We start from the raw sequence: 14,628 nt of genomic DNA, 5'->3' as shown, positions 1-14,628 counted from the left end.
CCATATTAGGTGGTAAGCAGCAAGTAAATGCCACAAATTACAGGCGCTCTTTTCTAATCTTGTTACACTGTCTTCAGAAACACACTGATTTCCTTTTCTTGGAGATAAAACAATCTTAAGAGTTGCCCAGTAAAATTTTGTTCACCTGAGCCTCGACTCGAGAGATTTACACCTCAGATAGATTAAGATGAGTGGAAATCAATATTATAATAAACCTCTTTGTTCCAGTTGCATCACTATCATCTAGAAACAGCACCATGCAATAGGAAACACTCCCAAAGGCAGCTGAAGTATGACAAACTGTCTGATTTTCAGGGTCACTGCTCATTTGTCAGGTTTGATTTATCAAATACTGGAGCGGATACGTTACTGTGGGCCGACATGGGGCCCTGTGAGAGGAAGAAGCACACTGTGTGCAGCATTGGGTGGACTGGCTGTGTTCATAAAGTCTTCACATTGCTCTGGAGTACATTTATAATGCTATTAAAATGATTATTCCTATTGCCCTGAAAGAATAATAAAACATATTTAAGTGATGACAATACTGCAAAAAAATAATTATTTTAATAAAACTTGATGTGTATTGGATTTTAAGATGAAAGCTATTTCTTTTTAGCTAAGATCCACAAAATTTGGTTTTAAGCAGGTAGGAGCAAAGATATGCTGTGAGGCCCAGTATTTTGCACAAAGCGATAAATGACAGTAACAATTACTTTATCACATGTAATTTAACCAGAAACAAATGAAAACAAATTGAATTAAGAAAAAAATAAGGCTTCAATATTCATAATTCATAATTAACATTGGTTTTACAGACTCTATGAACATATACACTGATATCAACTCATAATATTGTCCTTCTCATGTGTCACTTTACTAAATAGAGATTTTTTGCAATGTTCTTTATTGCTTTGTATTGTATGAGCCTTGGATTGAGCCTGAAGGAGGAATGTTTTTATGGAGGACAGTAGAGTAGATGATAGGAAAAAAAAGAAAGAAAAAGAGAAATCTTGGGCAGAACAAATTGAATGAAAAAGAAGCAAAAACTGAATTCCTTTATGCTAAGATAAGCAAATTTGGGAAAGTCAAGCTGTCCAATTCACTGGAAACACGTCTGTGTGACTGCTGGAGCGCTATTATGCCACATGTATGTTATGGCAGTGGGAATGTAAATTTTTCATTATGTACACTTCTGCCCACTGAAGCTTGATAACAAGATCTGCTCTTTGTCCTCCTCTGGCCATTCAGGAGGCTTTGTGTTGGCCCACTTTTACTGACTGGATTATGCTTCTGACTCTGCTGCATATGGTACCTGTGGTCTCTGATGTGTAAACTACCAAAACCAGAGTACACACACACACATACACACACACACATACACAGATGATGCCGTGCAATGAGGCTGTGGCAGTCAACAATATGCTTACAGCTGTCTTCAGCAATCCACTTACAGTAGATATAAGTTACTGTAATGATATAATGAGCCAGTAATAGACCCATGTGACTGCTGTACACAACAGTTACACATTGAGGAGTTTCTAGCAGAGATTGATTTACTGTATAACCTATAGAAATACACATACACACACCAATGTAATGTCATAATCTCAAAATATGATTTTGTGTTGTTTTGTTTAACACCTAGTTGTTTGCACACATAAACAACGAAAGTATTTAATTAAATTAAGCTAATGAGATTATCTTGTGATCACATGTAAGCACCTATTAACATACTTCTTATTAATACCACTCTCTATGACATAGTTATTTCTCGTCATGGGTTTCCTCTGGACTCTGTGTCCCATCTCATACTATAGTACATACTGTGTTACTACCAAGAAACACACAGTTTGCACTAATGTTGACATTCTGTTAATATGTATATAGTGTTAACTTCATTATGTATAATCTTAAAAGCAACTGTAGAACACTACTGTCTTGCCTTTTGTTGGCATTGCAGCTGCAAAATAGTCTAAACAAATCCCATTAATGTCCAAATAGTCAAAAATTAAGACATTTGTGAAGATTGAACCAATTTGTGGTATGTTTTGCTTGATAAATGATCTGAACTATTATCCAAACCGCTGATTAACGATTTGCTTCATTGTTTGAGCACAACGGTCAAAATGGTCAATGCCTTTTTATGTTCGATAGTTGATATTGGAGGCAGACAGCAAACAAAGAGAGAGAGAGAGCATGAAACAAAGGACTGTGGCAGTAATCAAGCCAAGGACGTCATGATTACGATATGGCACGCAAATCAGATGGGCCCGAGGCTGCTCTGTGTGGTTTTTCTTTGTTTTGCGATTCGTTTCAGAGCCATCACCTCACCATTAGACTTTTTTCATATGTTTTCCAGCTTCAAGCTCCCACGTTTCATTGTCTGACAACAAAGCTACACCCCATATGCGATGCAATGCTCACGCCACTTTCTCACAAATATGCTGGATTATGTCACATATTGTTCTCAGCAACCCTTTAAGAGGTTGATCCAAGATGTCTGTTTGGGAATAAGGTCAGGGGTGTCCAACCAAAGCCTTGTCTCGTGTGAAGGTACAAGCTACGTCAGGTCTCCCCACTCAAAGCCCATATGCTCTCCTGTGTCTGGTCTGACACTCCCAACACCACCCTGCCCCACAAATGGACTCCTTGTTAACCCCCCCTTTGCAGACAACAAAAGATTTGACCCAGAACCCAGTTACCCAATCATGTCCTATATCACCTCAAGGGTCAAAGGCCATCACGGGTCGCAGCACGATGCTCCCACAGGGGTCAGAGATTAATGTGCTTGACCACTGCTCTCTTTCTCATGACATCACCGGAGCTCATCATCTCACGTTATAGAAATAACAATAATAACGGTGATGATTCTGATCATATTAGCCCCAACTTATTATTCATTCATTGATCTTTTGATTATCTCATAAGATATTGACTTTTTGAGTGTTTGGAGTGTTTGGAAATGGTCACACATGCAATTAAATATTCAAATACGTGTTTTCAAACTGCTTTTTGTACAGGCATCCAATTCACCGTCAAATGAGACAAAGAAAATAAGTAACTGCTTTACATAAATGAGTTAAATGATGCATTATTAGAACTGTCATCAATAAAATGTGCATTCATCTTAAAAGTCTACACATCCAGCAAGTCAGTGCTTCAAAATCCAATAAGACAAGAGCACAAAAGGCAGCAAGAGTAGGCATAAAATAACTCAGATGTGAATAGAAATGAATTAAATCAATTACAAGAAACATACAGAGTGATCAGTTTATTGGTTACACCTGTGCAATGTTTTGCAGGGACAAAATATCTGAATCGGCTATCAGAATGATGCTGCACCACTCTGCGCTGCCTCCAATTGATCATGCAGTTGAATCAAGTAGATGGTTGCACTCAGTTGTCCAGCTGTACCAGCAGAAGAGCTACAAATTAAATATGACATAAAATATTATTATATAACACATTCATCATAGCATTAACAGGTTAATAGTAGTCTGTCTCATCATAATGATTGCATGAGTTCATTGTTTAAAGGTATCAAATGATTATCCAGTGATTATGACTTATCTCACCATCTGGAGTAAACAACTGCTGCCGATCATAATAAAAAAAACCTCTGCGTTGTCATGCTACCTGTTCCCTCGGCAATTTGTGCTCTACTCTCGACGTTTGTTGTTTCTGGCGTGACATATGACAACTCCTCAGGGTATCTTCATGCTGTAAACAAGCACATTTCTTTTATATAATCCACCTTTCTTACCAAATAGTGTTATGTGTATCACTGGGGTCCAACTAAGGTGATCATATTTTCAAAGCCTCAAAATGGGACCCTCAAGAGTACCGCACACTCATGCACGCGCACATATGTGGGTACCTAGTGTACCTTTCAACACCACGGACAGCGCCTCAGCAAACGATAAAAGTGTTTGTCTAAATGATTAACTGTGACACATTCTCTGCCGGCTTTCTTTTTTTTTTAACAAAACAAACACAACAATGTACAAATCTCTTAATCACCCAGCTTGAAACCGGGACATTCCTGGACAACAGAACAATTGCAAAGCCTTATTTTTTGATCCCAGTGTTCCTGAGTTTCTAAGTTATCTCTAATCTTAAACCTGGAACAGGGACTGATATAACAGTTCCGGGTCGTCTCTGCTAACAGATAACCTGAGTAAACCTGCTTCTTGGAAAAGGATTAAGGTGAAGCCAGAAACCAATGGTGCTTTCTGCCAAAATGTGTTAAACCTTTAAGCTTTGGTATAACAACTAAATATTAAACATCTTATATATATATGTGGTAGCCCTCTCTGCAGTCTGTAGTTTGCACTACAGAACCACTAGTAGTCAAAAATGCATGGATAGCACAAATGCTCAAATCTCCCTGTGTTCAGTTCTGTTGATGTCTGTGTGATGTTTGTGGAGGTTTGCACTTGTTCAGGCTGCACAGAATATTGTAGTAAAAGCTTCATCTACAAATATAACATACATAAACTTGTCTGTTTGATCATTTATGCTTTAAATGTAAGATCAACCCAGGTCAACATCTCTCTCTTTTAGCAGGCACTCCACTTATTTAACCACCCAGCCTGTTTCATATGGAAAGAAAAAAAAAAGTTATGATGTCATGCTGGGAAAAAGGAGAATCCTATTAGGATGACCACAGCTGGAGCGACCAGCCAATGAGCAAGTGGGGGAGGGATCAGGGGAGGGGTAAAGCTAGATAGGAGCGTTGAGGGGAAGGGGGAGGGGGATTGAGAGCAAGCACTAAAGTGCAAATATAGTGACGCCTGAAGGAACTTTCCCCTCATCTCGCCCCAATGTGGCGACAAAGCATCTTTGGGAAAGACAGAAAGCTCTTCTCCCAGCAGCTCTGCCCTCTTAGTGTGTTTGGTACACATGTGAAGCATACGTCAAAAAATTCAGTCCTAATGCAAGGCTTCATCTGTCTGAATTAGACACGCCAAGTGGATAACCTTCCAAGTTAAAGTCATTTCAGTACAAATGTCCCTCTTTCTGTTACTGTCTTGCAGCAGCTCTTAATGTGCATGTTTTTATTGCATATATTACATTTTGTGCCTGCACTGCAAACTAGTTTCCTGCTGGCATAAAAATGAATATAATCATTTAATAACTGAACTCAGCTCAACTCAGAAATGCATTTTTGCCACAATCAAAAGCTGTGGGTTCTGTTCCTCATTACTAACATTGACATTGCTTTAGGAAGGGATCTCTTTGCAAGCCAGTATGGGCAGGACATATTACATAGAATATAATAATGTACATAATATTGTATTGATTATAATACAATATTATGTATAATAGACATGTTTTGAGTAATTGATTAATTGTTTGGTCTATAAATGTCAGAAAATGCACCGCATATTTTCCTAAACCCCAAAGTGAGCTCTTCAAATTGCCAGTTTTGTCCATATCCCAAAGATATTTAGTTTACTCTCAAAAAAATATTTTTAAAAAATCAGCAAATCCTCAAAGTTGAGAAGTTATATTAGATCATGTTTGGCATTTATGCTTAAAAATGCTTAAATAGTTAATCAATTATCAAAATAGTTGCTGAATCCTTTTCATTGTTTACAATGAGAGGAAATATACAGTAGTGAGGAAGACGTCAAAGACTGAGTCCAGTCAATCATAAGAATACATAGTAGTCAAATAACACACAGTATTCCAAAGGTAGGACTCCAAAGTTTCTGAAACAGCAACAGTACTGATGTGATGATGTCATGGCAACCATAATCAAGTTGGACAAAATAAAAGGTCTGTATTTGAAAATCAGACTTTTAGATTGCATGTGATGAATGTTTAATGAGCTGGGATCAGGCATGCATGCAGCATCTTTAGCGTACTAAGCATAAGGCAATCTGACAGTCACAGCAGTGCTTTGCAAACATTATTACAGGACTAAACCATGTCTGCCTCTCCCCCACCTCCACCTCTTCCCATACCACCCTCTCCCACCCCCCTCCACTTCTCTGTCTCCCCCTCTCTACAGTCACCCTCAGCAATCGGAACAGAGGGACTACAGCCGGTGAGAATGACGATGACAGCAAAGCAGCAGGAGCGGCCGACAAAAAGATTCCTGAAGGAGAACTTTTGCTGCAGGTCAGTAAATCAACAGTTTACAGTAATAACAGCAGTATTTTAAATTCAGTTTCAAACCTCTTTTATGTTTGTTCTATTTTATTTTGAAGGACACTGTTGATGATACTACTACTACTACTACTACTAATAATAATAATAATGGTAATAATAATAATAATAATGTAAGCCCCCTTGTATGAGATACAGAAATTGTCAAGCAGCACTGAGCTCAAAGTAAAATAAATAAGTTCATATATAAACAAATAAGATACAAATGTAAGAAATGACATTGAATATAAAACACATAAAAGTGCAAAATATGTGAAAACATTACTATGAAAAAAAAAAAATACTAAAATACTAAGACCATGATACTAAAAAAACACAACTAATATTATAATGACAATACAATTAAACAAAACACCACAACAAAAGAAAATCATTAAGTTTAAGCCATATTGCAAAAGTGAGTTTAAGAAGGCTTAAAGGTTGCAGTGGATCTCACTGTGAGGGGAAAGCTGTGCTCTGGTTGGTCGAACAGCTAAAAGTTTTTCATCAGCTGATCTTAGAGGCTTTGGCTGGACTGTAAGGGGTTATTTAATATAATCTGGAGCCAGACCATAGATAACCTTATAGGTCATTATTGTAATTTCAAAATGTATTTTATAATTAATGGGCGACCAGTGCAGTGATGCTAAAATGTGACTGATATGACAGGACCTTGGAGATTTAGTTAATAATCTGGGTGTTTATTTCTGGAGAAACTGCAATTGTGAGACTGAGTGGAAGTTTAAACAGGTATGTGATGATATAAAAGAACAAATCACTCTTTTCTGTGTCAGCATGTGTCTTATGTGGAGATATTTCTAAATTGATAAAAAACAAACTTGGATGAAATTCTTGGTATTCTGCTCAAAGGATAAATAGCTATCAAACGTTTCCCTGAGGTTCTTTGCCACATATGTAACATTGTTAGTAAGTGAACCAAATACTGTATCTGTAGTTTGTGTTCTGGACCAAAGATCAAAACCTCTGTTTCGTTACTATTAAATTGTAAGATGTTAGCTGCCATCCAGTCCTTGATATCAGATAAACAGGAATGCAGTATGATTATATTGTTTAGTTCATGAGGCTTACATGAGAGGTATAACTGTGCATCTACAGTGTAACAGTGAAAAGAGATGTTGTGTTACCCAATGATATATCCAAGGGGTAACATGTACAGTGACAAAAAATCATCTGGCACTGTTTGTAGTGACCTGCATGAAAAATGAGTGAACTATTCAGTCAAGCAAGTCGACTGCTTGAAACTGTGCCTGGGATGAATCTGAACATGGACTGAAGAGTTTTATGTTTGAATATACAGCAACAGTTTTTGTTGTCACTTACAGGACAGGTTCACAGTTTTGAAGATTCCCTTCAAATGTGCTTTCAGTGAGTGAATATTGAATGATGCTTCAGTAGTCTGAGTTAGTCATATCAAGTGGATATCTACCACATCAACAGTCTTTTTAGCATTAAATTCCCTCTTGGTGTTTCTCTGTTGAGCTGCAGTACAAATAAACTAAAAAAGGAGGTATTTGTCCTTTAAAAACATTGAGAGATACAGTATCTTCTTTATTTAATATTGACGTCACATTTTTGCACAGAAAGAGGCTTGTAGATTTTGGCCCCCATCTCTTGCATTGTAAATGCATTAAGAAGCGTTTTCACAAAATGTAGGTTGGCCTCTTTTTTTAAATGTTTAATTTTTGTAATCCAAAATTTCTAAGTCACCGCATTCCTCTTGCTCATTCTTGTGCCTGAATGAAATCGTTTGCAGCTGCGAGGTTAATGAGTACACGAGTGGACTATCTGGCATTAAAAGATATGGCCTCATTTATAGCAGTTGCGCAGCAGTTCACATCACATTAAGTTTCACTAGCAACATTGACATTTTAAAAAACTGAAAAAAATAAATAAGAGGCTTTAATTTTTCAAGATGAGTAGTTTTAGTGACTGAAAAATAGAAACATTCACATCTTAAAACAGAATTTGGCATCAGTTTGTCTGTTGTTTATGTGACATTTAGGTGTTTGTGTTTACCCCGGAGGAAGTGTGGCAGATAACTGTGGTGAATCACGGGTGTATTATCAAAAAGAATAACACGGCGTCTGCAGCATTACTCATCCCCTAAACCCTGTGGGCTGATTTAGGAAAGAGATGACTGTGCTTGTACGAATGTTTGTGTAGACAGTTGTGTGTCTGTTAACGAAACATTCCCGTACTGGGGGAGGGCACATGTGCGCTTAGTGAGGTGGAAATGTTGGACCAGCTGTTCCCCTTTGAAGAGAAACAATGAATGCGCTCCATTTAACTTAACATGATTCTTCTTTTCCCCTTTTTCTGTCTCCTTTTTTCCTTTCCTTTACTCTAGCGCTGCAATAAACAATTATTTTCATGATCGATTGATCAGCCAATTATTTTCATGATGAATTGTTTGGTCTATAAAATGTAAAAAAAAAAACAATTCACAATTTCTCAGTACAAAGTGATATCTTGAGTTGGTTTGTTTTGTATGACCAATAGTCCAAAACCTGAAACTTTTGAATTTACTGCTACATGACAAAGAAAAGCAGAAAAAGATGAAACCAGAGAACATTCTGTATGATTGAAAAATGACAGAAAATACACTCACAATTCAATTTATTAGGTACACCTTCCTAGCACCGGATTGGATCCTCTTTTTGTCTTCAGGACAGCCTAATTTCTTATGGTATAGATTCAACAAGGTGCTGGAAACAGTCCTCAGAGATTTTGGTCCATATTGACATGATAGCATCACGCAGACTTGTCGGCTGCACTTTCATGATGTGAAATTACCATACCATATCTTCCTATTGGACTGTGATCTGGCATTTGAGTCCAGTAAACTCATTGTTGTGTCCAAGAAACCAGTTTGAGATGGTTTGAGCCTTGTGACATGAGGCGTTATCTTGTTGGAAATAGCCATCAGAAGATTGGTAGATGATCATATGGTCGGCCACAATACTCAAGTAGGTTATGGTATTTACTGATAAAAGATGCTCAGTTGATACTAAGAGGCCCAAAGTGTGCCAAGACAATATCACCCACACCATGACACCACCGCCAGCAGCCTGAACCATTGATACAAGGCAGGATGGATCCATGCTTTCATATTTTACCCATTTCTGACCCTACCATGTTGCAGCAGAAATCGAGACTCATCAGACCAGGCAACGTTTTTCCAATCTTTTAATTTTAGTGATCCTGTGCCAATTGTAGCCTCAGTTTCCTGTTCTTAGCTGACAGGAATGGTACACAGTGTGGTCTGCTGCCCAAAGTTCAATATGTTGTGTATTCAGAGATGGTCTTCTGCATACCTTGGTTATAACAAGTAGTTATTTGAGTTATTGTAACCTCTCTATCAGTGTAACAGTCTGGCCATTCTCTGCTGACCGCTGACATCAACAAGGTCCTGAGCACTGGATATTTTCTCTTTTTCGTACCATTCTCTGTAAACCCTAGAGATGGTTGCGCATGAAAATCCCAGATTAGCAGTTTCTGAATTACTCAATCCGGCCAGTCTGGCACCAACAATCATGCCACGTTCAAAGTCATTTAAATCACCCACCTTTCTTCCCCATTCTGATGCTCAGTTCGAACTTCAGCGGGTTTTCTTGACCATGCCTAAATGCATGAGTTGCTGCAATGTAATTGGCTGATTGGATATTTGTGTTAACGAGTATTGATGAATTGATTAATTAAGGAATGGTTGTAGCTTTACTTTCCTACCTCCTTTACTGCCCTATCTCTTATTTTCTCTTGGGATCTCAATGGTCGTTACAAACCTGAATATTAACTCTGCAACAACTGCATCTACAGTATGACTAACAAATATATGGAACTTGATGAACTTTCCTCTTTACAAAATTAGAAGAAATTAGGTCAATATAATTGACACAAGCACAGAAAAGAACAAGAAAATTCATTTGAAATATCTTTTTTATGTTTAATAATGTTGCACTATAAGCTTCTGTGTTTTACTGTTGGACTTAAGTTTGTTATTGTGCCCCTTTATCTGTAATGGGCACAGACATCTGTGACAACTTGAGCAAACAATTACCCGAGTTCTGTTCATTTCTGTCCTGTTCTCCTATTTACATTACTTCATCTTGCTTCCTCCAGGAAATGAAAAGGAAAGGCAAATACACACAATGAAAGAATATTCCCTTCTCAAACAAAAATAGATGCACTGTTGGTCACACATGACTCATCATTGCCGAAGTGCGAAATACCAGTTTGGTGTGTTGAGGGCAAAGCATGATGAAACATTTCCAGCGACATGATTGCAGCATTCTACGATGTAGAAATAATGCCAAAGAATGATCAGATAATGCTAGTGCTTACCACGTCATGACCACAAAAAGAAGTCATTATTAAAATATCTGATGATAGATTACTGTTTGTGGTGGTATAAGTCTGCTGAAAATACTTTTCTTTGGCGAGCCAATGTTTGCTGCATTGTAACCCTAACTCTAATCCAAACTCTAACCCTAAACCTTTGTGTGTTTGATCCACAGGCTCTCAATGGTTTTGTCTTGGTTATCACTGCCAGTGGGACCATCTTCTACTCCTCTCACACCATTCAGGACTATTTGGGCTTCCACCAGGTATTGTTGTTGTTCATTTGTTATATGTCTGACAAGCTGAATCATCTCTAATAATCAACTTAATACTCATCAACAATGACAACATAATCAGATATTGATTAGAAACAGATTAGTAGTATCCTGGATCTATAAGCTGGTATAAGAATAATACTAGTGCTAGCTTAGCTGCTCTTGTCAGCCACAAGTCCCCAAACATGCATGTCATTACCATCACTTGAAAAGGGATTACTGTATGTTCAAAAGATATGCTTACATTGTCAGGAACACAGGGAGACATGGACAGGTGCATGAAGCAACTTAATACCGTATATGTTATCATATGAAACTTCCAGTAGCTATGTTTTGGTGGATAAATTAGTCTAGTTTTACAGCTTGCGTGCAACATCTGCTGGGAGCAGCTCGGGTCTTGGTTGATTCATGGGTCCATTCCCTGCATGGTGCAGAGGTTCAGAAACAGACACAGCACCCGAAAGACCTGACCTATTTATAGCTTGGCCTTTTGTAGAAACCACAAATCACAGCAGTGTGCTGTGGTGGGCAGCGCATCTCTGCATCACAGCTCAACTGAGAGTACACACTGCACCTCCAGGGATAACTGACTGCACCTGTGTTATGACTTGTGGCAGCATTAAAAAAAAGTGAAATTTGTTTTTGAGCACAATATTTCAGGGGTGTACTCACACTATAGAGAGAGTTTTCTAATAACAGCTGCAATTTCAAACACACTGCTACAGCCACACTCACTAATGGTCTTGTGTGATGACTGCTGCTACATCTACTGCTCCACAACCACTACTAATGGCACTATCTACTTGACTTCTGCAAACAAAATAACACTCTAAACCCCTTAACCCCTTGAGTAACCATCTAACAACAGTACATGAACATCCACTAACACATTAGCAACCACCTAGTAATGCCTTACCAACTAACACTTACAACCACACCGGACACCATCAGCAACTGTCTACCAAGACTATCTAGTAATGCCTTACCAACTATTTAATAACACCAACAACCACACTGGAGACCATCAGCAACTGTCTACCAAGACCATCTAGTTATGCCGTACCAACTATTTAACAACATTTAAGAAACACCTCAGACACCATAGCAACCACTTAGCAACACTGTATCAACCAACAAGCAATTACTCCTCATTTACTCCATAGCAACTCTTATCAACCACACCAAACACCTTAATAATCACTTAGCAACTACCTACTAAGACCATCTAGCAATTCCTTAGCAAAAAGGGCTAACAAACCAGCTAGTGTGAAGTATTGGCAATTAACTTCCTCCAGAGATATAGGCTTTTGTTTAGTTGGTCTGTATTGTTCTGCAACATGGGTCACATGTTTGCCTACATCCTGTATGTGTCTGTTAGCTTGCAGGAGTTGTCTATGTTGGCATAAGCTAATATTTTCATCTCCTGTCGTTATTTTCTTCAGACTGATGTCATGCACCAGAGTGTGTATGAACTGGTCCATACGGAGGACCAACAGGAGCTCAGGAGAAACTTGCACTGGGCTTTGAATCCTCCTCCTGCCACTGCATCTGCTGGTAGCCAAGACTCGCCTCAAGGTGATCACTCTCTCTTCCTACTTAAGGTTTAGTTTCATTAAGACAACAAAACTGTGAGAGCCAGGTGGGACTAAATACACACACAAGGAATTACCATTTTTGTAAGCATGTTGTTTGTTGAGATTTAAGTTGTTTAGTTGAAGTTTGGTTTAAGTTTATTTTGACATGGGCTCCTTATAGTGTTTCTGAATTGGATTTTATAAAAAAAAAAGACTGTAAATTGGACCATCTTTTGTAGAACACTTGCAGGTAATTTAGATATTGATTGAATGTGTAATAATTCCTACACATCAGTTTTGGAAAAAAAAGTCAAATCAAAATAAGCAGAAATAATTCTAAGAAGACACTACAGTCCTATTATGTCAAGTAAAAAAATCAGTACTGTTCTGTACTTCCATTGCTACGGAAGAGGATTAGAGCCACTGTGGGGAAAAAAAGTGCTTTAATCTCAGATTTCTGAGAAAAAAGTCAGAATTCTGAGGAAAAAAGTCAAATTTCTGACTTTAAACTCAGAATTCTGAGAAAAAAGTCGGAACTCACTTTTCTTTTTCCACAGTAGCCCTAATACTCTTCCGTACATTGCAGCCCACAGTCAGTGTGCGAATACACATTTGGACATCAATATCAGACAGTTAAGTACACACAGTTTAGGCATTAAGCTATAAGACCATCCTCAGGTCAGGTCACATGACCCTGTAATCTTCACTGTGGCTTATGAGGTGAAGTGGTTCCAGATCTGCATTTGGGTTTTAAGATGCTTATGTCTGTGTGCTTTGGTTCTGAGCAATGTGTTAAAGCTAAGACCCGCAGCTCTGACACATCTAACCCACTCCTGTTGACAGTTCCCCCTTTAAGGGCCACGAATGTTGTCATTTGGTGTGTTAAGCTGCTCCGGGCATCATTACATAAGGGCATTTGCTACAATGGAGGGCTGCTGATGATATGAGACAACATTAACATGCAGGTCAAGAATAAATACAAAGGGCAGCATGATGCCAGGCCAATGTTCTCACTTGAGTTCCCACTTGTGACTTTATCTAGACATTGCAGTTTAAAAAGGGTTTGCCAGACATTGAGACACACTACTTTGTTTTGGTGTAGCTTAAAGATAAAAGGCAATGACTGCAGAGTTGCCACATGTACACACAGATCATTAACACAGAATCCACAAGTTGAACTGAATGTACTAAATCATCAGTGCCACTGACTTAATTGGTAGCTTTTTGTATTGAAGCTTCCCCCATAAGTGACTAGAATAGTATGATACATCATGTCTATTTATACTTGGGTCTTGTAAATGTGTTTCCTGGGTTTTGATTTTCAGTTTGTATGTGTTTTCCTTGTGTGTTCCTCTTCTCACCTGCACTGTACTTTCCTCATTAGCCCTGCTCTGCTCCTTGCGTTTTCCCTAGCCAATCAGCTCTCAGCCTGCCCTTGTATTCTTCCACCTGTTCTCTGTTGTTTGATTAGTTTGGTTTGTATTTAAGTCTAAGGAAATAAACCTTTTTCTGTAGCCCTGGCTTCAATCTTGTGCATTTGGGTCTACCTGCTCCACTTTTTGTAACAGAAAGCTTGCTGAAAGATCACAAACGCCACAGAACAATCATAATGATGTAACTCTGTTGCAAATAGGTAGTACCTAAGACAAACTTAAAAACTGTGTTTTCTAGCCTAGGTCTAGTTTTGTACTAAACTGGACAAAGTTGCAGTTGCTTAGTGATGCGTTGTATACAGTGATATGCAAACATTTTACTTATCAGAATAGTTTTATGCTATAAAAAAATCATAAAAATACATAATAAAAACATAATGTCCAACAACATGTATACATTTCATTCCTTACTGTGTATTTGAGCAGCACATTACTAACTACTGTATGATGTAAAATAACATCATTCAATATTATTCCAGCACTCTTTGCACTCATCACACCTTTGCTCTATTTGTATCCTGTTTACAGAAATGGTTTCACCTGTGTATATAGAAATTGTATGCTGCTGTCCATTTGTTGTTTCCATATTTATGTATCTAATCTTTCACCCACTTGCTTGTTTATTTCTAATAATCTTATTATGCTTGTTGTGCTTGTCTATCTTTCTGGAGATTGTTGTGTGTAAGCACATTGAAAGCCACTAAGTAAAATTCCTTGTATATGTACACATACTTGGCCAATAAAGCTGATTCTGATTCTGTTATAATCACATTTCAATTCCAGACATTGTGGATTTAAACTTAGCTTTGTTCAGGGAGAGTTGGTTGTAATGAC

At 38.1% G+C, this 14,628-nt stretch overlaps 1 protein-coding gene across 1 annotated transcript in view; it reads left to right on the top strand.

The window, feature by feature from the left end:
* The window catches only part of ahr1b (aryl hydrocarbon receptor 1b), a 37,660-nt gene that overhangs the window by 17,349 nt on the left and 5,683 nt on the right, over positions 1-14,628 (top strand). Inside the window, exons 3-5 of the mRNA XM_053328224.1 lie at positions 6,017-6,126; positions 10,689-10,778; positions 12,230-12,362. Coding sequence (XP_053184199.1) covers positions 6,017-6,126; positions 10,689-10,778; positions 12,230-12,362 — 333 coding nt within the window. The remainder of the gene's footprint in view (positions 1-6,016; positions 6,127-10,688; positions 10,779-12,229; positions 12,363-14,628) is intronic.

The sequence above is a fragment of the Scomber japonicus genome, chromosome 11 (genome assembly GCF_027409825.1).
Source record: "Scomber japonicus isolate fScoJap1 chromosome 11, fScoJap1.pri, whole genome shotgun sequence".
NCBI lineage: Eukaryota > Metazoa > Chordata > Actinopteri > Scombriformes > Scombridae > Scomber > Scomber japonicus.
Note: the sequence above shows the minus strand (reverse complement) of the source record. Positions and strands in the feature narration are given on the sequence as shown.